The sequence below is a fragment of the Sus scrofa genome, chromosome 5 (assembly GCF_000003025.6).
Source record: "Sus scrofa isolate TJ Tabasco breed Duroc chromosome 5, Sscrofa11.1, whole genome shotgun sequence".
Classification (NCBI taxonomy): domain Eukaryota; kingdom Metazoa; phylum Chordata; class Mammalia; order Artiodactyla; family Suidae; genus Sus; species Sus scrofa.
In genome coordinates this window covers 67,573,874-67,601,410 of record NC_010447.5, presented here as the reverse complement: position 1 = coordinate 67,601,410, position 27,537 = coordinate 67,573,874, and the positions used below count along the sequence as shown (strand labels likewise).

Here is a 27,537-nt window from a genome sequence, read left to right as displayed (position 1 = left end):
CTCTCCTGCGGGCCCAGGCCTCCTCCCGCACTCTCTTGGCTCCCCAGCCCCTCAGGCTGTCCCCACACGGCCAGCCCTAGTCCTCTCCCCAGAACTGACCCCCGAAGCCCGAGTCTCAGCGCCCAGCCCCCGCCCCCGCCCCGGAGGGTCTCAGGCTGTGGTGTCCTGGGCGGTGGTGCCGATGGTCTGTGCAGCTCTCTCGGCTGTGCCCACCTCTCAGCTTTGCCCTCCCCGGTTCAGCTGCAGTGCTTTTCTCTGAGGCTTTGAGGTTCTCCCTCTGTCTTGGCTGTTCTCCCAGGGTGTGGATTCCTTTCCTCTTTCGTTTTTCTTTTCTTTCTTTCTTTTCTTTTCTTTTTCTTTTTGCTTTGTAAGGCCACACCTGCGGCATATGGAGGTTCCCAGGCTAGGGGTGGAATCGGAACTGTAGCTGCTGGCCTATATCACAGCCACAGCAACGCAGGATCCAAGCAAGTCTAGGGATCGAAACTGCATCCTCACGGACACTATGTTGGGTTTTTAACCCACTAAGCCACAACAGGAACTCCTCCAAAGGATTTTCTACAGAGGCCATCTTATCATTTGCAAGGGAGACAGTTCTATTTCTTCTTTTCTAATCTCTGTAGCTTTTCCTTTTTTTTTTTTTTCTTATAGCCTTGATGAGAATCAATATTGATGGAAATTGACTAGAAGTGGTAAGACTAAACACCCTTGTCTTGTTCTTGATCTTAGGGTTAAGCAGTCTTTCACTATTAGATGTACTGCAGATGCCCTTTATCAGATTGAGGGAGGTCCCTTCTATTCATCACTTACTGAAAATTGTTATCAGAAATGGCTCTTATATTTGGTCAAACACCTTTTCTGCATTTACTGAAGTGATTACATGCTTTTTCTTTTTAAACATTAATATGAAACACTGATCGATTTATTTTTTATAATGATTTTTATTTTTTATTTATTTATTTTATTTTTTTCCATTATACCGATTGACTTCTTGAATGTTAGAACAACTTTCTATTTCTGGAACAAACCTCACTATGTAATGTATCATTGGATTTGAGATGCTAAAATTTTGTTTAGAATTTTGCATCTATGTTCATGAAAGTTTGATCTATAGTTTTCTTTTCTTATAAGGTTTTTGTCTGCTTTTGTTATCAGGCTAATGCTGGCTTCATAAGAAATGGGAGTTCCCGTCGTGGCTCAGTGGTTAACGAATCCGACTAGGAACCATGAGGTTTCAGATTTGATCCCTGGCCTCGCTCAGCGGGTTAAGGATCTGGTGTTGCTGTGAGCTGTGGTGTAGGTCGAAGACGTGCCTTGGATCCTGCGTTGCTGTGGCTCTGGCATAGGCCGGTGGCTGTAGCTCCAATTAGACTGCTAGCCTGGGAACCTCTGTATGCCTCCGGTGTGGCCCTAGAAAAGACAAAAAGACAAAAAAAAAAAAAAAAAAAAAAAAAAGAATGAATTAGAAAGAATATCTTTTAAATTTTCTGGAAGAGTTTGTATAGCACTGGTGGTGTCATTTCCACTTTAAATGTTTGGAATGCTCCCAGCCCTGTGTGAGCACCATTAAGCTCCTTCTCTTTGCTTCTTTTCCTTCCTTGGGTGGTTTCTTCACACGCTGACCAGCATTCGGTCTCAAGCTTGTGGGGGATCCTCTGCCGATATTTGAGTCTCCCACTGTGCACGTCTCACCTCTTTGGCACTCACTCTATTCTGTGAAGGCCCCTGTCCCCTTTGCCACCAGAGAGAGGCCTATGATGGAGAAAATGCCAACATTTCTGCCATCAGTAGACTGGTTCCAGCCAGTGCGTGTGACAACAGAAGCAGAAAGGATTATTGATTCCAGTCTGCCCAAATCCCTCTCTAGCATTAAGAGCAATCACTGCCTTGACAAAAATGATAGATTGTGGGCCGTGTTCATGCTCCTGATATCTGCTCTTCCATGAGCTTCTTATGTTGCCACACGTTATGTGTTGTTTAGGCAGTAACCGAACTTGATGGGGAGCAAATCTTGGCAAGTCTCGACTGCAACTTCAGAGTGAAGAAAGGGACTGGCTAAGTCTCAAGTAACTTGGTGGCGCTTGACCTCTGTCATGGTTCCAGATGGATGTCCCCTGCAATTTTGCACGGTCCCCGCTTCCCCAGGGCTTTTCTGGAGGGAAGCATTGGGCAGTAATGGGAAGAGATGAATGTGGCCCATGAGGAGGCTAGTGACAGGTAACAGCCAGCCTGTTTCCCACCCACAGGTGCCTTCTTCATCCCCTACCTCATCTTCCTCTTCACCTGCGGCATCCCCGTCTTCCTCTTGGAGACAGCGCTGGGCCAGTACACCAGCCAGGGGGGCATCACAGCCTGGCGGAAGATCTGCCCCCTCTTTGAGGGTGAGTGGCTCTGGGCCTGACTCCATGGTTTCTGCACTCATGCTTATAATCCTTATTTGGAATAACGGGGTGGGTTGTCAGCAGTGCGGACTGGATAAGGCTCTGTGTCTAACTTAAATCCTCCACCTGTGGCCCCAGCACCGGACTAATCACTGGGCCTCTCCGAGGAAGGAGGGGAAGACGGGGATGGGGGTGGGGCAAGGGCTTTAGCCAACAAATAGAGTGCAAAGCTATTTAGCTATGTGTATTTTGAACGGTGTAAAAAGAATGTGATTGTCAAAGCACATTTAATCAATTCTAAAGCATTTATAAAGAGAATCTTAGGAGTTCCCTGGTGGGTCAGTGGTTTAAGGATCTGGCATTGTCATTGATGTGGTGTGGGTTTGATCCCTGGCCCAGGAACCTCCACATGCTGCGAGCATGGCCAAAAAAAAAAAAAAAAAAAAAAAAAAAGGGACTCATATGGTATGTGACCTTTTGAAATTGGCTTTTTCACTCAGCCTAATGACATTTTGAGAAGCACCCAGACTGACCTTGTATCACTAGTTCATTCTTTGTTATTACTGAGCAGTATTCCATGATATGGATGAATGTGCTATGGTTTATTTAACCATTTACCCATGGAAGAACATGTGAGTTTTTTCCAGCTTGGAGAGTATTCTCTCTCCTTCCCTATAAAGTTTACATATCTATTAATATGAAATATACACAGATTCTGTTTCTTTTTTTTAGTTAGTGTTATTTTCCATTTTATGCACAATAATCCTTTTTTTTTTTTTTTTTTTTTGTCTTTTTTTGTCTTTTTTTGCCCTTTCTAGGGCGGCTTCAGCGGCATATGGAGGTTCCCAGGCTAGGGGTCGAATCGGAGCTACAGCTGCCAGCCTACAGCCACAGCCACAGCCACAGCCACGTGGGATCCAAGCTGCATCTGTGACCTACACCACAGCTCATGGCAATGCCAGATCCTTAATCCACTGAGTGAGGCCAGGAATCAAAACCGAAACCTCATGGTTACTTGTCAAGTTCGTTAACCACCGAGGCATGATGGGAACTCCTGCACGATAATCCTTTGATGGCATACACTTCCATCAAATGGTATATCATAACTTACCAATTCTCTGTTATGGGCTTTTTGCTTATTTTCAATTACTTATAAAATTGTTATGTTCTGCTATCATGTGTGTCTGTAGAGGCAGCATTTCCCTCCACTTTGGGGGAATTATTTCTTTGAGGTAAATTCCCAGGCTTAGAATCATGGGATCAAATGGACAACTTGTTGATGTCCCTTGATCCAGCTTATTAAACTGTCTTATGGAAGCGTTATACTGACGTACAAGTCACCAGACTTGAGTAAGCATCTCCCCCCACCCCCGATCTTTAATAGGTCTAATTATATCCCTGTTTCCCAAACTTGTCTGCACTCTGGAATTACCCCGGGACCTTCAAAACATCCTGAGGCCTGTTCTCCACCCCCAGAGATTGTGATTTAATTGGGTCTGGGGTCTGGTCTGGGCTTTGAAATTTTAAAAATATCCCCAGGGAATTCTAATATGTGAACAAGTTTGGACATCACTGATTTACAGCTTTTGTGAAAATTTTCGCCTGTGTTGCAGATGCAGAATGGCACCTGACCCATGTTTCATTTTGCACCCCTCCAGTTATCAGGGAGGATGAATGTGTTTTGAGGATGTTTGTTCCCTACGTCTACGTGCTCCTATGTGAACTGTCTCTTCCTGCTTTGAACGTGTGTTTTTATGTTTCAGGAATAGATTAGACCAGTGCCAGGGAACGTGAGCTCTTAGAATCTCACGGTTAGTCTCACACACTGTAAACTAGCTGGGAATCAGTGGACTTTCAGCATCAGTACAGATGCGCCTGCCCAGGAAGCCAGGACTGTGCAGCAGGAGTGGAGAGCCGGCGGGGGAGGTGGGGCTGGGGGGCTGGGGCAGTCCCCACACTCCCTGTTTTAGGACCCTGACCAAGGAGCATCCCCTGTCCTAAGCAGGGGTGGGCGGGGCGTGTGAACCTTGCCCCTCCCCCAGCCCAGCCTGCTGCCCCGCCCCCACCCCCAGGCATCGGCTACGCCTCCCAGATGATCGTCGTCCTCCTCAACGTCTACTACATTGTCGTCCTGGCCTGGGCCCTCTTCTACCTCTTCAGCAGCTTCACTGTCGACCTGCCCTGGGGGAGCTGCCGCCACCACTGGAACACAGGTGAGGTCCCCTCCGGGAGTGCGTGTGCCCCTGCTCTGCTGCGGTGACCCCATCCCCACTCCTGGCACCCAGGCCCCACCCTTCACTCGGATGTGGAGACTTTGTACCAAAGGTAAGAGCGAGAATGCACCAGCATCACAGGCAAAACGTCACAGCCTTTTGAAAAAAAATTCATGGGTTCAATCAATGTATTAGGAATTCATGTCATGTGAAAGTTGGAACCGACTTCTTTTTATGCAGTTTAGCCCTTTATGCATTTCGATTTGAAATAGGGTTAGTTTGACACGTGTATATATGGGTTTTTCATTTATTTGTTCCTCATGTCTTCTTTCTGATACTATTTCAAGCCTTTCCAACTCCCCAGTCATCTAGACTTAGGGGTCAGCTCTTTTGTGTGTCATCACTATGTTGTCTAACAGCAATTAATTTTCTCCAGTGATTCACTTTTAAGGCAAGAGCCTCAAGAGAACTACTGAGTCTAATGAATTGAAAGTAAAAATTAAATCCAGGAGTTCCCATTGTGGCGCAGTGGTTAACGAATCCGACTAGGAACCATGAAGTTTCAGGTTCGGTCCCTGCCCTTGCTCAGTGGGTTAACAATCCGGCGTTGCCGTGAGCTGTGGTATAGGTTGCAGACGCGGCTCGGATCCCGCGTTGCTGTGGCTCTGGTGTAGGCCGGTGGCTACAGCTCCGATTCAACCCCCTAGCCTGGGAACCTCCATATGCCACAGGAGCGGCCCAAGAAATAGCAACAACAAAAGACAAAAAAAAAAAAAAAAAAGAAAAAGAAAAAGAAAAAATTAAATCCAAAATAAAAATGAAAAACACCTAAGATAGTGCTGTCCAAAAGAACTAGATGTGGTGATAAAATGTCCCTTGTACTTTCTGGCAGTCACTCTCTACACATGGTTACTGGGGATATAAGTGTGGCTAGTGTGTGTAAGAATCTGAATTTTTAAATTTTAATTTAATTAAAAATTTTTTTTTGGTCTTTTTAGGGCCGCACCTATGGCACATGGAGGTTCCCAGGCTAGGGGTCGAATCGGAGCTACAGCTGCTGGCCTACACCACAGCCACAGCAACACCAGATACGAGCTGTGTCTTTGACCTACACCATGGCTCACGGCCATGCTGAACCCTTAGCCACTGAGCCACTATGGGAGCTCCAGGTTTTTATTTCAGTTAATTCACTTCATGTAAACAGCCACCTGTGGTTCATCCCCCGGATGGTGCAGGTAGCGCTGCGCTGTCTGCGTCCTCAGTGCTGCCTTTTGCTCCCATGGTCCAGGCATCTCTCATGCCTCTCAGCGAGGCCCTACCTGTGCTGTAATGGACTGTTTCCTGTTCAGATCAGTTACTCAGTTCTGAGTGGGAGTGGGAACCCTTTACTTGCCAGAGAAGCACATTTTTTCTGTGTTTGTCCTGGTGCTCAAGGCCCCTGTCACCCCCAAAGTTTTTGCTCTCTTTCCAGGCAGATCTCTGCCACCACTTCCCTCACACTGAGGGTCAACCGAAAAGTCAAATCTCGGAGGTCCCTCCTCATCACCTCCAGATTCCCTAGGCTCTTCTCCCGTGTGTCTGCTGGTGCCTGCACTGGCCCCGGGGCCTTCTGGTGGTGCTCACCTCACTTTCCCTCTGTTTGTTGGTCTGGTTTTCTTGAGTTCAGTGAGATCTTGATGCCAGAAAAGATGTCTTCTTTCTAAAGCCTTTGCGCCAAGCCCTGTGGGCTGTATCACGAGCTCTCAAAAACATTCCTGAAATGAATCAAGTTTAAAAAATCTATTTCAGTGTTCCTGTCATGGCTCAGTGGAAATGAACCCTCCTAGTATCCATGAGGATGTGGGTTCGATCCCTGGCCTTACTCAGTGGGTCAGGGATCCAGCATTGCTCTGTGACAGATGTGACACGGATCCCGAGTAGCTGTGGCTAAGGTGTAGGCCAGCAGCTGCAGCTCAGATTCAGCCCCTAGTCTGGGAACTTCCATATGCTGTGGGTGCAGCCCTAAAAAGACCAAAAAAAAAAAAAAATCTGTTTTATTCTAATATTTTCTTTATTATGTTTTTCTTCCTTCTATCCCTCTTTTTCCCTTCCTCTTTCCTCTCTTCCTCCCTCCCTCCCCTTTGCTCTCTCCCTTCTTCTCTCTCTTTCTCTCTCTTTCTTCTCTGTGCACCCAAATCCCCCCTGACAACCAGCTCTCAGTGCATTTCCTTTTGTAGAATTTCTGTGCATTTCTGGTGCTCAGGTCTTCACCTCAGGGCGCTATCGGGCCTGTGTGCCCTTGGGCTGACTGGGGGGTGCTCTCAGACACTTCTGAGGTAAATTCAATACCGGGGGCTTTGGCTTCATGTCATTTGGGCATTTCTCCTGGTGAGTCTGACTTTCCTCAGACCTCAGTGTCTTGAGTAGCACAGGACATCCTGTCCTGTCCAGATGAAACAGTGCCTTCCTCATGTGCTGAGGCTTCAAGCAGAGCGACTGCCTTTGGAGAAGAGGGGAGTCCTCTGGCCTCTCATCCAGCAGCCGTGTCTGCAGCTCTGGCCACACTGGGCTCTGTTCCAAGCATGGGGGAGGCGGCCGTGTAGAAACGGAGTGCCCTGCCCTCGAGGGGCTTTCACTTTAGTGGCGGAAGACAGACCTCGAACCAGATAAGCGCATCCTGTGTGTCCTGCTGGGAGAGCTGCTGTGAGAAGAGAGATTGGGGATGTGGGACTAGGGGTGTAATTTTCGGTTGGGTTGTCAGGGACGGCCTCTCTGAGAAGGTGACACTTGGGTTGTGCTCTGAAGGCCGAGGGAGAGCCTAGGGCAGACACTAGGTGGGTGGCATCTGAGGAGCAGCAGGGTTGTGGCTGGAGCAGGTGAGTGGAGGAAGCGGAGGACGAGGTTGGAGGTGACAGGGTAGGACCATGGAGGTGACAGTGAGGTTGGAGCTTCTTTCTCTGAGTGGGATAAGGAAACCTCTGGAGGACCTTGAACTGGGACATGATGTAGGTCGTGACATGATAGATTTTTTTTTTTCAGGTTTCACAAGTGTTATTTATTCCCTATTTTGATGACTATAAATAAGTGTTTCCACTGTGGAAAAGAAAGCACAGTACATTCTCATGACTGGGGAAGGGATTTTCTGAAGTTATAGGGCAAAAACCGAGAAAAAAAACCACTTGAACGTGGGAAGTCAGTTCTTTATATAGAATCCCTTGTATAAACAAAACAGAATAAAAACAAACTGAAAAGAAGGGGCAGGGCAACATTTTTAAAAGGAAAAAGAGGGAAAAGACAGGGAGAAAGGGACATGGGAGCCAGCTCATTGCTCCTCGGCGGCTGCTGGGTCCCTCCCTCCGGCTCCGGGATGACTGACATTTGATTGAAACCGCTCTGGCTGCTCTCTGGAAATGCAACCAGGGAGGCCAGATCGGAAACGGGGCCCATCGTCCAGCTGGGAGCTGTGGCTACCTGCACCAGGTGGCGGAGTCCCCGTAGCAGGCAGGGTCGGATTCCAGGTATCTTGAAGGTAGAATATACACAATTTTCGGAACTGGGTCCTAGCCCTCACCCAGGCACAGACCAGTGATGACGGGCTGTTTCTAAGAAGATCCGCTTTCTCGTGTGTGCAGTGGGGAAAACACGCTCTGTCTTCATATTTCCCAGGACTCTGTCCTAGTAAAATGTAAAGGAGGACATGAACCCTCTTTGCGAAACTGCAGAATTGTAGACGGATCATTCAGAGCCACTAGTTCAGGAGCACCATACAGTGTCGTTTTCATTGAAGCCCCTTATCAGCCCCTACCCAGGAATCTTCCCACATCTGTTTTAGAGATGATGGAAGTTGAGGCTTAGAGAGCCACACAGTGAGTACCCAGGGGGTGGGGTGGGGCAGGACTCAAGCCAGGGTGTTTGGACCTGGACCTGCACTCTTAGCCACCGGCCTCTGCATCCCTTCCCCAGGATGCTTCCTTATCGCTCCTCAAAGGGCCTGGCTTTACCCAGGACAGTGGCCACAAATATTTGCACATTTGAAGCAGATGGCATGCAAAGCATCTTTCCAGATGCTGTCTGATTGTGCTTCAGTGAGAGCGGGAACCCAAACACGTGCACATACTACCCCCCCACTGCCGTGAAAATGTGGGAGAGGGTGCAGTGGGGTTGTTGAGGTTATGAGATGCTTTGCTCATGTTTTATTCTAAGTTTGTTTTGTGTAGACAAGTTCAGCCCAGATCCCTTGCTGCCCCGTCTCCTCCAGTTTCACCCCACTCTCCAGTCATGTCCAGTACTGGTCAGTGATCTTTCTCTCGCCTCCCCCCCACCTCCGCGACCCTCGGGCAGAGCACTGCGTGGAGTTCCAGAGGACCAACGGCTCCCTGAATGTGACCTCCGAGAACGCCACCTCTCCCGTCATCGAGTTCTGGGAGTAAGTGGCGTTTTCCCCACCCCAGTGTGGGTGGTGTGTTGGAGAGGAGGGCGTGGGGACAGGCTTATACTGTGGTCACTCTGTGGATGGTGAGGGAGAAATTTCTGCTTCTCCTCTGGTGGCCCTGTCACCCACGTGGCTTTCTTCCGATGCGTCTGTCTTTGCGGTTAACGTGTGTTTCCCAGGCTCCCTCGGGCTGGGCCTCCCTTCCCTCCCCAGGGGCCCACCCCCTCTGCTCAGCCTCATATACGTTGCCTCTGTCTGCCCCTTCCTGAATACTGACCTTCACCGAGGCGTGATTCCTGATATCAAATCATGCTGCTACTCTGGTTGAGGAAATATGTTGGCGCCCCTTCTCTGGGTTCAGTTGGTGCTCTACCTTTCAGAACAAGCTTCCCAGGGAACAGTTTGTTTTTGCCTCTGTCTGTCCATCCCCAACTCTGGGCAAAGGAAGGAGAGCCTCCTGGATCTGAGTGAAGGAGCTGACAAGCCTTTGGACAAGAGCTGGCGGGGCTCTGCTGCCAGCACACGCCGGGGCAGCAGCCAAAGTGGAGCCACCTTAACCTTCTCTCCCCAGGAGGCGCGTCCTGAAGATCTCGGATGGCATCCAGCATCTGGGGGCCCTGCGCTGGGAGCTGGCCCTGTGTCTCCTGCTCGCCTGGGTCATCTGCTACTTCTGCATCTGGAAGGGGGTCAAGTCCACGGGCAAGGTCTGTGTTGAGAACTCCCAGACCCTCCCTTCTCTGACCTCCTTCCCTTGCCAGGGACTTAGTCACTCAGGGGTTCCTCTGGTTGTGCCTAGTCAGGGATGGGGGGAATGACCCACAGAGATTTTGTATCACTCCTTTCCTTGATTCTGTGCCTCTCCTGGATTCAATCGCATGTCCTTCTGTTATCTGGGGAAATGAAATGGAGGAGAGAGAGACAGAGACAGAGAGAGACACAGAGAGAGACAGAGAAGCAGGAAGGACACTTGGGGAGGAATCTGATCTTCAAATAGACCACATGTGTGGGCACATCACAAACTGAACACAGTGCGTGGCATTTCACACATCAATTCTTTTGGGAGAAGAAGTCCATTAAGACTATTAATCTCCACACAATTCTCAGCCAACCCGAGAGCATGGGGAGCTCTCTGGCCTGGAGGATACGTATGAGGCCTCAGAGGGCATGCCCCGCTCTTCTGGACTCTTGCCCTGGAGGCCTCCGACCAGGCTTCCTTCCTAATCTGGTTGCCTGATTGTGCTAAGCTTGTAAGCTCTGTGAACACAGGGGTCATGTGTTACAGATCTTTTCATACCTGGCGACCCTGCCACAGTTCTAAGCACCCTTGTTGGGAGTGTGTTTAAGTTTATTCAGTCACTCAACAAATATTTGCTGGGTATGTGGACCAGGGTGGGGCCGGAGGGAAGGGGGGCGGCCAGGAGGTTATGGCTGCAGACAGAGGCCTATGGACCTGAACAGCTGCGGGATGAGCAAGAGGGGGTGGGAGGGGAGCTCCCTTGACCTCTTCCATGGGGTCATAGCTCCTGCCCCCACTGCTGGGTCTCCAGCCCTCTCCTTCCTAACTCACAAGTTCCTGGTCTCATCTGCCTCTTGGCTAGGTGGTATACTTCACAGCCACGTTTCCTTACCTCATGCTGGTGGTCCTGTTAATTCGAGGGTGACGCTGCCAGGGGCAGCTCAAGGAATTCAGTTCTACCTGTACCCAAACCTCACGCGACTGTGGGACCCCCAGGTAAGATGCTGCGGATGGGGGCTGGCACGTGGCTCTGGAAGCCTTTCCTTGCTGGGCATTCCTGCTCCTGGCCGACCCGCCAACATCCTTTCGGGGGGCGTGGGGGGGTGCGGTGTCTCCACATGGCTCTTGTAGCTGTTTGCGTTCCCTCTTCTTGGTTCATAACTGCCAGGGAACCTGGAGGGCCCAGAGGCCCTTATAAGGTTTCTTGGGGCTGTAAATGCATCGGAGTGGCCGGACTCACAGGCTGGACCCTTTCCCCATCACCTCCCGTCCCCTTTTGCATTTTTTCTCTTGGCATCTCCTTTCACACTGAGCTTCTTCTCTATTTCTGAACCTTCCACCAGGCCCTCTGATGCCCGCCCTCTGCCCATGCGGCCCACTCCTGGCCCAGTCCCCAGCCCCTCCCGGAGCCAGCTGGGCTGGTGTTGAGTTTCCCGTCAGTTGTCCAGAGGCCCCTGCCCCTGTCCTCCCTGGCCCTTCCCTCAGGGCTCACCCTTGGGGGTGGGGGCCTGTTGACCGAGCGTTTGGACAGTGAGACCTGAAGTAAGAAGGCACTGCCTCAAACGGGCCTCGTGTCCTGTTTGGCAGCCGTTTTGAAAGCTGGCAAAACCAGGAGTGCCAAGGGTGGAGCGGGTGTGGGTGACCGTGACCCAGAGCCCGACATGGGCCCCAGCCCCGCCTCCCTGGCAGAGGACCCTCCCCTGGGGCTGGAGGGGGCTGTGTTCATGGAAGCGGTGCCTAGCACAGGGCAAACCAACAATCCGTCGGCTTTTCAAGCATTTTAATAGTAAGGCGTGGCCTCGTTATTGCTGAGAAGTCCGGGGGATAGGGCAGAAAGGCAGGAACATCACTAGCCCCTCGCAGCTCCCTCTGAGGGAGGGGCTCTTCACACGGAGCCACAAGGGTGGCTCCCCTTGTGCAGAATTTGGGGTGACTGTTCTCAAGTCTCCCAGCCCCCCGGGCCGATTCCAAGCTCTTCCACCGTGAGTCCTGGGGCTGCCTCACTATGCTCAGAAACCTCCCCAACCTCAGTCCTGGGGCTTCTTCTGTGACCTCTGGAGGGACAGGAGCTTACTTGCTCGCCTCTTTCTGAGATGACAGCGATACAGAGGCAGAGGCTTGGTCTCCACATCTGCTCAAGGGCTGCAGTTGGGCCTTGGAGCTAAACTGTAGAACCATAGCTCTCGAAGCTGGAGGAGTCTCAGCCATCTGAGCAAACTCCTCGTTGCACAGAGGAGCCCAAGGTCACATGGCAGCACCCTTCTGTGGTGGAGAAAAGGTAGCGAGCAGGAGGCGGGGGCAGCAGGGCTGAGGGAAGCCTTGCAGGCCAGGCGTGCGGTTTGGCTTGGATCCCTCAGGCAGGAGGGAGCTGCTGTGGTTCTGGAGCAGAGGTGTGGACCGGTGTCTAAGCTACAAGCTGCCTTTGCTTGGAGGTCAGGCTGGGAAGGAGGGAGATGGGCAGGTAGAAGGAGAAAGGACAGGGAGAGAGAGTTCAGCATCTCTGGCACTGACCTGTGGCTTCTGTGAGCAATGCCTTGTTGGTCCTGATCAGCTATTCGTAGCCAACAAGAGTGCCGCTATGGCCCTGGCGTCGTTAAGAGCTTCACATTCCTTATTTCAGCTAATCCTCACAGTTGATAATGAGGTATCCCCATCTTATGCACAGAAAATCAAGGCCTAGAGAGCTTAAAGAGCTTTCTTTTTGTTTGTTTGTTTGTTGTTGTTTTTTTTTGGCTGAGTCTGTGGCATGTGGAAGTTCCCAGGGCAGGGATTGAACCCATGCCACAGCAGTGACCCAAGCCATTGCAGTGACAACGCTGGACCCTTAACCCACTGCACCACAGGAGAACTCCAAGCTTAAAGAACTTTCTGTCTGCGCAGCTGCAGGTGGATCCAGGTCTGCGCGATGACAAGTCCCACATACTTTATGGTCTTTTGGAGGCAAAGTCCTGTCTGCTCATTTGTGTTTTTCTCACAGCTCATTTATTCGGCAAAGATTTACTGAGCATCTATTATGTGTCAGGCGTGTTCCAGGTGTAGCATTTGTTATATAATAGCTGACAGCAAACACGAAGACGGTGGACCTGATAGCCTTCCACTCAGAGTTCAAGGCCGTAGTTCTGTATTTGGGTTATTGCAGGGAATAAGACCTTCCCCCAACCCGGGTAGCTGAGGGCTGTTCAGGGAGCCAGTGACTTCAGAGTCCTCGGCAGCCGTGGGAAGGATATGTTTCAGGAGCCAGGCTTGGTCCTAAGCTTCTGAGCAGCCTTCTTAGCTGCTGGTCCCCCTCTCCCGAGGAAGCTGGGCTGTGAGCAGCAGCTGGGGTGGGATGGCCGTGCCAGGATCCTAATCGAATGTCGTTGGCACTCCCCGGGAAGTGCGACAATTCCAACCTGTGCTTTCCTGGCACTTGAGAAGGATGCCAGGTTCCTGCAGCACAAAGACCAGAGCACCTCTGTCTGCCAAGCTCAATTTGGGAGCGAGGTTTGTCTGCCAGGCTGTGTGTTGGGCAGGTTGCCGCCTCTCCTGGCCTCCCCAGGGCCGTCCCTTTCCCAATGGGGAAACTCTGCTGGTGCAGTATGTGCTGGGTTCTGGCACTTTTTCTTTCCCTTGCCCTGACCCTTTGTCTGTTCCACTGTGCTTTGGAGGATTGATAGGGACAGCGAGCTGGGGATAGGGTCTCCAGAGAGCCCTTGGTGAACTCTGGAACACTACCTTAAGCTATTGTTTAGGGAGGACTAGAATGAGTCCTAGTTCTTTTTCTTTTGATATCATACACTGAAATCCATGGGACCTCATTATCACTAGAAGGTGAGTTACTTCTTTAAAATAACAGCAACAGGAGTTCCCCTTGTGGCTCAGTGGGTTAAGAACTGGACTGGTATCCATCAGGATGCAGTTTGATCCCTGTCCTTGCTGAGCGGGTTAAGGATCCAGCAAAGCTGGGGCGTAGGTTACAGATGTAGCTTGGATCTGGTGTTGCTGTGGCTGTGGTGTAGGCTGGCAGCTACAGCTCTGATTGGACCCATAGCCTGGGAATTTCCATATGCCTCAGGTGCAGCCCTAAAAAAACCAAACAAACAAACAAACAAAAAAACACACAACAAAAAAAAACAAAAATAGGAGTTCCTGTTGTGGTGCTTCAGAAACAAATCTGTCTGTTATCCATGAGGAGGCAGGTTCGATCCCTGGCCTCACTCAGTGGGTCAGGGATCCGGAATTGCTGTGAGCTGTGGTGTAGGTTGCAGATGCAACTCGGATCCCACGTTACTGTGGCTATGATGCAGGCCAGTGGCTGTAGTTCCGATTTGACGCCTAGCCTGGGAACTTCCATATGCCGCAGGTGTGGCCCTAAAATGCAAAAAATAAAATATAAAATAAAGTAAAATAAAAAACAGCAACAACAAATAGCCCAACAGCTGACACATTTATTATGTGCTTATTGTTCACCAGGCCCTTCCCTAAGTTTATGAAATAGTTCAGTGGCCACACTAACCCCACAAGTTAGCTGTAGCCTCACTTTACAGGTGAAGAAATTGAAGTGTAGAAAATTTCAGAAATTTGCCCCAAACCACAAAACTAGCATGGGGGGGTGCTTGGGTTTCATTCCCAGTCATCTTTTGGGGTCTGTACTTTAATCACCATGATATACATTTTTTAAAGAATATGAATTATCTGAGAGTTTTAAGGGCTGCCCTTTATTATTCCAGAATTATTCCAGAGATGGGATTGCGAACTAATATTTATTGATGCGTTAGGTATTTTGCATACATTATTTTTATTTGTTATCTTATCCATTTTATTTGTTAATATACCCATTTCTTATTTTGCTTGTTATTATACTCATTTTCCTGATGAGAAAAGTGAGGTTCAGAGGGGTTAAGTGACTTACCTAAGATCACACAGCTAGTAATTAATAGAGTTAGGAACTGAACCCAATTCAGTTTGACTCCAAAGCCCAGGCTTTTTCCATGATGTACAATGCCTTCCTGAAAATAGTAAATATAATAACCCTTGGGTCTGAACTCCAGGTGAAAACATCTTTCCTGGATCTTCTAGAAATCTCTCTCTTCCTCCATCCCCCCCCACCCCCAGACTTCTTTTTTAGCCCACACTCCACCCAGTGGTTTTCACACTGGTATTCTCGGGCAGTCTTCTGCGCCAGCCGAAGACACATTGAACTTTGTTCCCCAAACCAGAGCCCCCAGACCGGGCAGGCGGCGGGTTGCCCGTGGTGGGAACAGGACGGCCTGCTCTGCTGCTCCCTGGCCCTTTTCTCCAGCCCCAGCAGGCGGGCTGGGCTTGCAGCCTCCCCACCAGGGGCCTGGGTCACCCACTGTGTCTGACCCTTGCCTTCTGGACTCTCAGCCCCCCTGCTGAGTTTTCCTCTGTTCTTATCAAGCTCTCCTCCCAACTCCGGCATAGTATGTCCCCTCGGGGCGAGCTGAGCTGCCAAGTCACAATTTTTCTTAATTCTTCTTCCCAAGCCCAAGTTCCCAACACTCCAGAAGCATAGGATCTGCACGTGGGAAACTTGAGTCTCCCTCTGTGGACCTCAGTCAGCTTCCGCCCTCCCGGGCCCAAGGCAGGGCAGGTTCCTGGGCTGCGTCCTGGGCGCCCTGTCTGGAGAGACCTCCCAGCCCTCTGTCCGAGCCCGAGGGATCCTTTCTGTGCACGCTCAGAGCCTCTTGCTGCACTGAGCTTCATGGCAATAATGACAGAAATGGAACAGTGCCCTTCAGATCAGGGGCCACTGGGCTTTCCCGAGAGGACACTCCCTTGCAGTGTCTGGGGCAGTATTACAAGAGGAGAGGATTTGTGATGTCTTGTCTCAAAGGACCCATACAAGCTCCCGGGGCACGTCCTCAGCCTGTGGCGTCTGCGGAGTTTTGTGTGCATTCCTGTCCTCACTTTCCCCTTTCCTTCCTGCCCTTTCTGTCTCCAGCTCCTGAAATAAATCCCAAGACCCCCACTCCTTTCCCCATCCTAATTTTCCCTCAGGTTTCAAAAAGCCTCCCTGGTATCTCTGATCCCTGCATGCTCTGTCCTTGCTGGCCCTGCCCCCTTGGGGGTCTTCCTCTGTGCTTCCTGCCACTGAGTCCCTCTCTGGTGGCAGCTCCTGCTTCCCAAATACCCTGGGGATGGGAGTCGCTGTGGGCAGAAGGGACAGAGGGCTAGAGAGGGTCTCCCCCTTTCTTCACCCTCTTTCCTGCTCTGTCCCCATCCCCGTAGAAGTGGAAATAGAGCAAGAGGGGAGAGTGCTGGGGGTGGGGTGGGGGTGCCACTTCTCAGGGGTTGGAGGGCAGGGGTTCCCACATCTGGCTCTTCACTAGGGTCACCCAGGAAGCTCTGAAATCATACAGACTTCTGGGTTCTCATCTAGGCCTAGAGATTCAGGGTCTCGACTGGGGATGCTGGCTGAGGAATAGGTGAGATCCTGATGCAGTCAGCTGGCACGGGGTCCCTCGGGCCCACGACAATGCCGAGGAAAGTGGGCATTTGGTGGGGTGAGTGGTGAGAGGGAGAACAAGGGAGGTTGAGGGAGGTGGTGATGGTGAGGCAGGCAGGAGGCACAGGTGGGGGCTGAGGAGTTGTGGACAGATGCAGCTGGGGGTTTGGTGCATGTGAGCCCGATCTTAGTGGAAGGAAAGCAGGGTTCTGTTTGGGGGCTGGGGGCAGGGCAGGGCAGGCAAGAGACAAGAAACGGGGACACAGGAGTGTTAGGACATCAGCCTGACAAAGTCCACAGCCATAGCTTGAAGCTCACGTCCTCTGAAGGCAGGAGGTGCCTGGGGAGGGTCTGTGGCCCCAGGACCCCACCTCCTGCGGATCTGCAGGCATGCAGAGTCCTCTTTGCCTTGATCTTCGTTCTCTTTGGGATGTTATTCTAGCTGTTAAATCTCAATCATAACATGCTCAGGCCGGGCCAGCCAGCTGAGATAATAACATGCAAGCTCTGTCCTTGCTGGCCCTGTTTAGCTGGAGAGCTATTTTCCCCCCAAGGAGTACAAAGGCCTTCACACATGATTTCTGTTGGTCCTCATGACTTTTTGTGAGCTGGGGATCACTTCCTATTTTTCAGACAGAAATTTTGAGGTGCGAGGGGCAAAGCCAGATGCCCGTGATGGCACTGGTATTAAAGACCCTGGATCCTGGGTTCCTTCCAAACTCAGCTGCGGTGGGGTAGGGGGTGCTGGAGTGGAACCAAGTGGGAGAGAGCCCCGCTTTTTTTTACATTATAAAAGCATGGGGCCGGCCTCATGTCGTTCCAGAGCACCTGCCCACCAGCCTCCATTGGGGTGGGTCCTTTAACCTTCCATGGCCAAATGTCGTGCCATCTTTGTGGCACCTGAGAAACGCTGTCTAGAGGAGCCCAGGAAATAGAGTCCATCAGGATAGTGTGGTTGCAGGAGTGCCCGCATGGGCAGAGGGCAGATTCTGCCATCCCAGCCAGTGCCTGGCTCGGCCGTGGAGCCCAGATGGCCTGGCTTCCCCGAGTTGCAGTTTTCTTGCCTTTCGCTTTGTAGGTGTGGATGGATGCTGGCACCCAGATCTTCTTCTCCTTCGCCATCTGCCTCGGGTGCCTGACGGCCCTGGGCAGCTACAACAAGTACCACAACAACTGCTACAGGTGAATGGAGGGAGGAGGGGCTGAGCTACCGTCCGGCTGCACAGAATCAGGGGAGGTGGGAAGGGTGCACCAGCTCGTGGATTTGCCTGTGCCACCCCCAGTCTTCACTCCACTTTCCGACACCCCAGGGCTGCCAGTTGCTGGGAGGAGCCAAGGCAGATGGGGCGGAGGGGAGAGTTGCGATTGGCTGGGAAACCACAGTGGGCGGGGCCCAGACCCCGGCTAATTGCCTGGGCAGTGGGTGCAGGCGTGTAAGCAAGCCTGCGCGGGAGTGACGAGTGACGTCCCCCGGAGGAGTCTGTCCTGCCAGCTCTGTAGCTGTGTCGCAGCAAACGCTGAGTCCCCTCCTCGTGGGTCCTTCCGGCCCACCTGGTCACGTCAGAGAATTTAAGTCATCTTTAATATTAGCGAAACGAAATCATGTCCTGCATTTCGAAGTCAAATTTAGGTGACTAAGAATTACCTGTTGTTTGGGGTTACCCATGCCCGACTCCTCGCCATTCATGGGCCAGGCTGTGTTGTGTCACAGGGGGAGTGTCCCAAGAGGTACCTTGGCAGCAAGCCTGGAAGGGGAGGTTGTGGGTAATTTTTAGAATCTGTGTTACTTCCTTAGGACCTCATTCTTGTAAGAGGGCCATGGTTTAGTCCAGTCTGAGCTTGTGGAGTTAGGGAACAGAACCAGGCCCCTGGGCATTCATCTCAGTTCTGCAAAGGGCTGGGATCGTGTCTGCCAAGCAGGCTAGGTCCCCTGGGTTCCTTGGGAGACCTGAGGCTCTGGCTGCCCCCTGACCCATCTGTCCCCACCTCCCCACCTACAGGGACTGCATCGCCCTCTGCTTCCTCAATAGCGGCACCAGCTTCGTGGCCGGGTTTGCCATCTTCTCTATCCTGGGCTTCATGTCTCAGGAGCAGGGGGTGCCCATCTCTGAGGTGGCCGAGTCAGGTGAGTGGTGTTTTTTGGGGGGGGTGGGGAGGCCTGAGACAGTGGCTTCTGTGAGCTTCGTGAGAACCTTCACCAATCAGCTGGAATCTGCAGGTGTTTCTGTTGTCACCTACAGTGTGGGGGACCTTTCAGTGGCTACGACCTAGGAAGACCTGAGGTGGACAGGTCTTTAAACAGCAGTTCCAGCTTTAAGGGTGAATGGGTGTGCAGAGATCATGTTCCTTCCCACCCTGGCCTCCAGCTCCTTACCCTGGAGGCAACCAGTGTTAGCAGGTTCATGTTTTTCCTTCCAGAAATAGTTTAGGCTTTTATGAGAAAAAGAATACACACACATCTGTACATACACCTCCATCCATGCATACCTGTTACTGTTTCTGTTTCTTACACCCTGCAACAACTAATGAGAAGGTGCTAGTTACACTGTCCTGCATGTTCGCTTTAAAATGTATCTCAAGAGTTCCTTGGTGGCTCAGCAGGTTACAGATATGGAGTTGTCACTGCTGTGGCTCAGGTTCTATCCCTGGTCCAGGAACTTCCACATGCCACAGGCATAGCTGAAAAAATAATGAAATGTTATCTCAGAGGGAAGTTAATGCAGGCACATAGGGATTCCTTCTTTAATTTTTTTTTTAATTTTATTTTTTGGCCATCCTGGAGACCTGGGCTAGGGATCAGATCTGAGCTGCAGCTGTGGCCTATGCCTCAGCTGCCACAATGCCAGATCCTTTAAGCCACTGTGCAGGGCCAGGGATCAAACCAGCTGATCCTGTTTTGCCACACTGGGAACTCCCGAGATTCCGCCTTTAAGTGCCTGCTTTCCCATCGTGCAGTGCTCTTGTTGCTTTTATATAAAATCATGGACTTGTCCCCTAGGTGGGTGAGCTGTCAGTGTTTGCCTTTGCTCACCCTGTGCCTGTGGACTGCACACTTGCTCTCTGTTACAAGACAATTTCGTATATTTTTTTTTCTTTTCTTTTTTTTTTTTTTTTTTTTTTTTTTTTTGGCCTTTCCTAGGGCCGCACCTGCGGCATATGGATGTTCCCCGGCTAGGGGTCTAATTGGAGCTGTAGCTGCCGGCCTACGCCAGAGCCACAGCAATGCCAGATTCGAGCCGCATCTGTGTCCTACACCACAGCTCATGGCAACACTGGATCCTTAACCCACTGAGCAAGGCCAGGGATTGAACCTGCAACCTCATGGTTCCTAGTCGGATTTGTTGACCACTGAGCCATGACGAGAACTCCCCGACTTTTGTTTTCACAAGACAATTTTGACCGAATGTTCACAAGCACGGCCCTGTCACACAGAGTCCCGAGCACCAGGCAGCTGACAGCTCCGGTTCTTATTAAAAACGATCATATTTCTCTGTTACAAAGCGCTGCTCTATACCAGGTGCTGAGCCACGTGTTTGCTAGTGTCTTGCGATGGGGAGCTGAGGTAGGCATTGTCCCTGTCCCTCACCAGTGTGGGAGGCAGGCTCAGGAGGTAACAACTGCCCCAGGTCACATGGTCATACCCTTCCTTTCAAAGGAAGCTTCCTGTAGAGAAGCCAGGGTGCTGGCCTGTGACTCTGTTCCTGCCATTCGAGTCAGCCCAGGGCAACGTTAATGTATTTATGAGGATGTATGTCAGTGGTATTCTGAAACTCATGGCAGTTCACCTGCTGTAGCATGACAGAAAAGGCTCTGGGTGCAGAGGGGGCCAGCGGTGGCCACTAGACCCAGTCTAGTCTTGGAGGTATTTTCTTTTTCTTTTTCTTTTTTTTTTTTTTTTTGTCTTTTTGCCATTTCTTGGGCTGCTCCCACGGCATATGGAGATTCCCAGGCTAGGGGTCCAATGGGAGCTGTAGCCACCAGCCTACACCAGAGCCACAGCAACGCGGGATCCGAGCCGCGTCTGCAACCTACACCACAGCTCATGGCAATGCCGGATCGTTGACCCACTGAGCAAGGGCAGGGACCGAACCCGCAACCTCGTGGTTCCTAGTCGGATTCGTTAACCACTGCGCCACGACAGGAACTCCATTGGAGGTATTTTCTTTGGAACTTTACAGAAACCACAGAGCAGTTAAGGGGGCACAGAGGCTCCAGGTCCATCTGGCCCCTCCTCCCCCTCCTCGTATACTGGGTCAGTGTCACAAATGTCCATGGTCTGCTGGGCCCCTGAGCCCTTTTCTGACCTCTGGTTTGGGGCAATAGATCTGGAGAGTGAGCCCTGAGGATTTGGAGTAGATCTTACAGAAATGCGAGTGATTACCCTCTTCCTATTTCCCAAAATCCTTTAAATACCCACAGCCTTTAGGTTCTCTTCCTACCAGTGAGCAAACAGTGGGCAGTGTCTTGGAGATGGGGGACCTGATCGAGGTTTGGGTGGATTCTCCCGGGGGAGGATGATGGGGTTAGCTTTGGAGCTCCTGTGGACCCGTGTCCCACACTGGGAAGCCAGCTTGGGGTGGCACTGGGCCGTGTCCCTTCTCCCCGCCGCAGGCCCCGGCCTGGCTTTCATCGCCTACCCCAGGGCTGTGGTGATGCTGCCCTTCTCTCCACTCTGGGCCTGCTGCTTCTTCTTCATGGTCGTCCTCCTGGGGTTGGACAGCCAGGTATCAAGAGGTGGCCTCTCAGAGCCCGAGACACAGTGGTGTGTGGGCTGGGGGCAGGGAGCAGTGGGCACGATGTGGACTCAGTGCTCTGGAGGGCCTTGGAACAGCTGGGGCTGGGCGAGTGTCCGAGCAGACGCCCTTCCAGGGACCAAGGGGAGCTTTGGAGGGTGGGTGGGTGGGAGGTTGGCGGGGCTGCCCCTGGGAGCCCTGAGCCAGAGCTGTTGATGGAGCTTCTTGTGGGGCCTCTCGCCCTCCGATTCTCCACCCGCTCCTGCAGTTTGTGTGCGTGGAAAGCCTGGTGACAGCACTGGTGGACATGCATCCCCGTGTGTTGCGTAAGAAGAACCGGAGGGAGGTCCTCATCCTCGGAGTGTCTGTCACCTCCTTCCTCGTGGGGCTGGTCATGCTCACAGAGGTGAGGGTCTGGGTGGCTTGCAGGTGGGGCCCTGGTGGGGAGGAGGAGCCAAGGCAGAGGACTGCAGGGGGGCGGGGGGGCCAGGGGAGAGGGAGGGAAGGGGGAGGGGGCAGGGAGGCTGCTGTGGTTTCCAGTCTCTGCCTCTGGCCTTCAGGGCACAGGGGATTGGTCCTTTCCCACCATAGGAAGCACCGACTTCTAGCTCAGGGCATGGCTGAGGGGTGATTTGGCTCCATGTAAGCTGAGAAGTATAAAAACGGTGGTTGGGAAGTCTTGGATTGGGAAAACCGCCTCCCCAGCAAGATCCCACCATCTCCCAGACAGCTGACCCAAGTTCCAGGGGCAGACTTCAAAGCGAGAAGGGAGCCTGGGCGGGTGACATTCTGAGCGAGGTCTCGGGGGGGTGGGGGGCGGGAAGGAGGGAGTAGGAGCTATCAGCTTGGTGACCATTGATGGCCCCTATCCTGATCCTCCGCCAAAAATGCATGCTGTCTTGAACTCTGGGTCAACCCCTACATGTTCTCAGGGATAGTGAACAATGGCTCCGTTTCATCCATCTTCCTTCCAAAACAATCATAAAGCATCATTATTGTCTCAAATCTGTGTAGCAGTTTATGGCTTACAAACTACACGCTCTTCTCATCTGTCTCCTGTGGTCCTCCTCACCTCGGCTCTGTCCCCAGGGTGTCTGTTTCTCTGGATAAAGTCTGTGTCTCTCTCCCCCTGGGCAGGGCGGTATGTACGTGTTTCAGCTCTTTGACTACTATGCAGCCAGTGGCATGTGCCTGCTGTTCGTGGCCATCTTCGAGTCCCTCTGTGTGGCTTGGGCCTATGGTGAGTGACTTTACCCGTGGTCCTGACCCCAGCACTCGCCTCTGCCCAGGGCTCTTGGACAAAAGAGAGACATCACAGCTCACACCCTTTTTTCTGGGACTCCCCTTTACCCAGCGTCAAACCTCCCAAGGATCCTACACAGGGACCATAGGATGAGCCCCCAGAGGTCGCTTTGTCCACCCTCCTGGTTATGGTTGCCCCCAGAGGTGGGCCCCTCTCCTGTCCCATCCAAAGCTTTTCAGCCTTTAATAACCTTAATCATCAGAAAGTTCCTGCCTTTGCCTAAGTCAGGTTCTGTGCACGCCGCTTATGCCTATGGGTTCCAGGGAAGCATTTACTCCTGGCAATGCCTGGCAAAGACACCCCTGATATCTTTTTTTTTTTTGTCTTTTTGCCTTTTCTAGGGCCACTTCCGTGGCACATGGAGGTTCCCAGGCTAGGGGTCTAATCAGAGCTGTGGCCACCGGCTTATGCCAGAGCCACTGCAACACAGGATCCGAGTTGCGTCTGTGACCTACACCACAGCTCACGGCAACACCGGAACCTTAACCCACCGAGCAAGGCCAGGGATTGAACACGCAACCTCATGGTTCCTAGTCGGATTCGTTAACCACTGAGCCACCACGGGAACTCCGACTCCTGATATCTTTTATGATTGGTCTTTGCCCTTCCCGGTCAGCGTGGTCCCCATCCTGCTGCTTTGGGAGCTAAAGAATGTCCTTTCTCCCCCTTCCTTCTCCTCTTCATGGCAGGAGCAGGGCGCTTCTATGACAACATTGAACACATGATTGGGTACAGGCCATGGCCCCTCATCAAATACTGCTGGCTCTTCCTCACACCAGCCGTGTGCACAGTAAGAGAACCTTCGGGAGGGAGGCCAGATGAAGGGAGGGATGCTGGTACAGGAGGGATCATGGGCCATGAGCCCTAGAAAGGGCTTCTCCATGGTGATTGAAAACCATTTTAAATTTTCATTCATCCTCCTGGTGGATTCTAGAAAATGCCAGCAGGATGCCCTGGAAACACCTCCTGGGGGTGTGGCTTTTGGACAGAAGGTGGATGGAGATGGGGAGGCAGATTGGTCCAGGGGGCCCCAGGCTCCCCCAGCCCCATTCTCTTCTACTGTCACCCTCAGGCCACCTTCCTCTTCTCCCTGATCAAGTACACCCCGCTGACCTACAACAAGAAGTACATGTACCCGTGGTGGGGCGATGCCCTGGGCTGGCTCCTGGCTCTCTCCTCCATGGTCTGCATTCCCACCTGGAGCTTCTACAAACTCAGCACCCTCAAGGGCTCTCTCAGAGAGGTAGGAAAGCATCCAGAGGATGGGCTGGGGTCCCCCTGTTGGTCGGTGGCTGCCCGCCTAGGTGGAAGCTGGTACACAGGAGGGCCAGGGATCCTGGTGCAGTCCTGGGGAGGGACGGAGTGGGTGCTTGGAACTCTCAGAAAGAGACAGGGTGCTTCCGAAACACCAGCTATGTGTATAGGGTTGGCACCTGGAGGGCACGTTTGTGGGCGGGGAGGCACGTCGACGTGCCCCCCCCAACTCCCGCTCATGACAGATGCCTCCACTCTCCTTGCAGAGAGTTCGCCAGCTCATGTGCCCAGCTGAGGACCTGCCCCAGTGGGACAGGGCAGGACCCTCTGCCCCGCAACACCCAGGACATCACTTCTCATACTCACAGAAGTGGAGTCTCACTGCTAGGGGGACAGGCCCTGGGACAGTCCAGTAAGCCTGGCTATGGGGACAGTTGCAGAAGGAAAGGGCAGCAGCAGCCCCACTGTGTTTCTTTGTCCCACCGGGGTGGGCAAGACAAGAGGGGACATTTGGAATCCTCCTCCTGAGCTGGGCTTCCACCCCAGGTCCTCTGCTGCAGGGGTGGCTGGACCGGTGTGAAGGGCCAGTATTAAGGGGACTTGGGAGGCTGCGGGAGGGACAGGAGCTCTTTTTGGCTTCACTTCATTCCATTAAATCCACCTTCTTCCCACCAGCTGCTAGCACTTCCGCCTGGTTCCTGCCCCACCTCACTTGCTGCCTTGACCACCCCCTGATTTTTAAAGTGGGCCCTTAGGCCTGCCCCCTCCCTCCCCCTTCCGGCACCCCTCCCCCCAGGTCCTCCATCACCAGACCCTCCGGCAGATGGGCCGGCTCACCTCTATCCCCGCACCCGCCTCACCCCGCCCCAGTCCCTCCCCTCCTCCTTCACTTTGTGGATAAGAAAGGCAATGGAGGTTGGGGGGGGGCGTGACAAGGAAGGAGGCCCCTGAGCCCTTGCTGGAGGAGGGAGGAAACGATGGTGAGCTTCTTCCCGCCCGATTTCCCTTGCCGTGTCCTTGTCTGACCCCAGCCGCCAAAACGGTGTGTGTGCGCGCCCAGGGCTTGGTGCTAGGGGCGCGAGAGAGCGACAGCGGCGACCGCTGGCCCCAGGCGGCAGGTCCGCGAAGCTCTGGCAGAGCGGGGCACTACCCGGCTCGGCCAGCAGAGGGAGCACCTTCTCCGGGACCATCACCGCGCAGCTCGGCCAGCAGGATGGACTCTGACGCCGCCACGAGGGGTGGCACCGCGGCAACCTCCGCTGGGCTGCAGGGCCTGGGCGCTTGGATCGCCTGACAGGAGACAGGTGGAAGGCAGAGCCTTTGCGCCCTCGGGACAATGGACGTGGCCTCGGCCCTGCAGCGCCTCTCTCCGGGAACGTGTGTGGAGGGGGGCGTGGGGAATGCGGGCACACAGCGCATTTCTCCCCGACCCGTGGAGGTTCTCTGTTCAGATGGCTCTTCTTCCAGGGCTGTTCCCGGGAGGGGGATTCTTAGAACTGCAGACCGAGCTGCACAGTATTCCCTGGGTGATTTTCTTAGTTTACTTGTCAGGTAGTGGGAACGTGCACTGAAGGCTTTGCCTGAAGTCTTTGGGTTTTGATTCTTTGTTGTTGGGAGAGTTTATAAAAATCAATGACAGCAGCCCTACTGTGTGTCAGTCCTGGCGGCTCCTTCCTGGACAGTGACTGGCTGTGCACTCCCATCCCCCCCCTCCAGGGTGCCAGGCTCAAGAGGGTCCTAAGATGGGAGAAATAAGTCTGCTGGAGAAACAGGCAGGAACTGGAGGTACCACACCTGGCATCCCCACACGTCTGAGAGCATGTGCGGTGCACTTGCTTCCTGATGCTGTGCTGTGCTCAGGACCCACAGGAGCAAAAACAGATGCATCTCTTGAAGGACAAATGCTATGAGAGAAGAGCGCAGGCTCTGAGAAAAAACAAGTGGGTGTGGGAAGGATGATCTAGTTCAGGGGGTCTGGGAAGGCTGTTCTGAGGGTGAGATATGTCTCTCTCACCATCTGACCGAAGTTGCGAGACCCTGGGCGGCCAGGGAGGTGGGCCGGTCAGTTGTGGAGATTGACAGCTTTGTTAATGTCAGGACAATGTGAACCAGGATCAGGAGGTATGGGTTCTAGTCCTCACCTGCTGTGGACCTGCTGGTTTCTTTGTGGAATTCGGGTCTTCATTTTCTGCAGAGATGATACTGTACACCCCACCTACACTTGGGTTTGTGGACATATTTCAAGCAAATTCATCCTATTCTCCACGACCCTACTCCCCCCTGCCCCACACTGGGCTGTCAGTGAAACAGAAAAGCCCAGAAAGAGCTTAGACACCTCTTGCTGCCTCTCTGGCTTTCCCAGCCCCAGGCATCAGGCTGTATTGGACCCCAGAAAGAAGGCTACACATTTCTGACCTAAGCATTTTTCCTAGGAGGCAAGAGAGAGGAGCTAAAATATCCTGCATGCTCTGGCCCAAGGGTCCTGCTCAGCACCAGCAGTTTTGTCCAAGAAAAGCAAGACCTGAGTCCTCCAAGCCCTGATCTTTCCCCTGATTCTGGGAGAGCAATGCCCTCCCAGAAGAGGGAAGACCGGGATCATTTTTTCCCTCAAGCTGCATCCATCCATCCATCCATCCATCCATCCATCCATCCATCCATTCTTCCATCCAACCATCCATTCATCTATCTTTCCTTCCTTTCCTCCCCCCTTCCCTTCTTTCCTTCCTTCCTTCCTTCTTTCCATTCATCCTTCCATACATCCATTGGGTGCCTACTCTGAGCCAGCACTGTATTGAATGCTAGAGGCAGAAACAAAGAACTATGAAATGTGACCCTTTAGATAGTCAGAGTCTGGAAACCAGTATGCTGCAGTGGAATGAGTGTGGATTTTTGGAGCCGAGAGGCCCAGCCCAGCTTCAAATCCCAGCTCCCTCATTTACTAGTATATGGTCTTAGGACACATCATTAGCTTCTATTCATCCCAATTTTCTTATCTGTAAAATGGGCTAATAATTCCTACATTTCAAGGTCTTGTGAGGACAAGCTGGGGTAACATGTAAAGCACTTGCCTGAGTTAGATGCTCAGGAACTAGTGCCATGCCAGGCCCTCTAAAAGCAGGTGTGGGTTAGAAGATGGCCGTGGTGAGGAGAACATTCAGTGGTTTTCACTGCAGCATGATAACAGATTCATTTAAGCATATTTCATCTTGACTCTGGACCCTTCCCAACATAGAAGCAGCCCAGCCCAGGTAGGGTTTCCAGGTAACTTAGGGATTCCTACCTTTTGCAAAGACAGGGGTCTCCTGCCTCCAGGGGTTTACCAATTGTTCTGAATGCCCAGTGGGTTGGGTGGGCTTGAGTAAGGGGGGGATGGGAGTTACAGGGAAGCCAGGTCTAGCAGGGCAGCTCTGTCCTGTGAAGTGAAGAAGAGATGACACAGGTAATCCCTTATTACAGAAAGTCCTGCAGAAAGCCTACACACTGTAGGCACGAAGTAACATTTTCAAAAGAATGACTGAACCAGGAAACGCATCCTCTGCCCAGCCTGATTTTCTTCCCGCCCGCTCCCCCTCCCACAGAGACTGGGCCTTTTGTCCTGGAGTAGCTGCAACCAGGTGGTCACGTTGACTTTGGTGTCCCCTCGCAGCGGGCTGCGTGGTTGACACACGGTAGGCCCGGCGTGAAGGGTCAGGGCATGGCAGCGAGCAGTCACCGCATCCCAGCTGAGTGCAGGGGAAACGCCTCTGCCTCTGCGGAGCTGCACCCTCCCCGGCTCCGCCCACCCCCAGCCACCCGAAGACACCAGGGGTCTGAGAACTGAGGTTGCCCTGGCTTCCTCTCCACGGGGGGCCCACAGGAGGTGCCAAGTGGGGGCCGGAGGGATGCTGAGTGGGGGGGGCTGCTCGATGGAAAACTACAGGCTGAGACTCTCACTTCACACCCCGGCCCTGCCGGGAAGGTCGAAAATGCGAAGGGGAAGCAGAGGCAAAGGGAAATTTCCCTTTCTCCCCGCAACCCTCCCCCACAGCAGCCGGGGCTGAAGCAGCCCGCTGTTGTCC

The 27,537-nt window shown here is 52.6% G+C and overlaps 1 protein-coding gene across 1 annotated transcript in view; it reads left to right on the top strand.

Annotated features, from left to right (window-relative positions):
• SLC6A13 (solute carrier family 6 member 13) overlaps positions 1-27,262 on the top strand; it is a 43,365-nt gene extending 16,103 nt beyond the window's left edge. The window contains 15 exon segments of the mRNA XM_005664093.3: positions 2,247-2,381; positions 4,454-4,594; positions 8,915-8,999; positions 9,577-9,709; positions 10,604-10,661; positions 10,664-10,737; positions 17,268-17,371; positions 18,190-18,314; positions 20,801-20,913; positions 21,191-21,328; positions 22,060-22,162; positions 22,915-23,015; positions 23,298-23,468; positions 23,746-23,806; positions 23,809-27,262. Coding sequence (XP_005664150.3) covers positions 2,247-2,381; positions 4,454-4,594; positions 8,915-8,999; positions 9,577-9,709; positions 10,604-10,661; positions 10,664-10,737; positions 17,268-17,371; positions 18,190-18,314; positions 20,801-20,913; positions 21,191-21,328; positions 22,060-22,162; positions 22,915-23,015; positions 23,298-23,468; positions 23,746-23,806; positions 23,809-23,867 — 1,601 coding nt within the window. The 3' untranslated portion in view covers positions 23,868-27,262.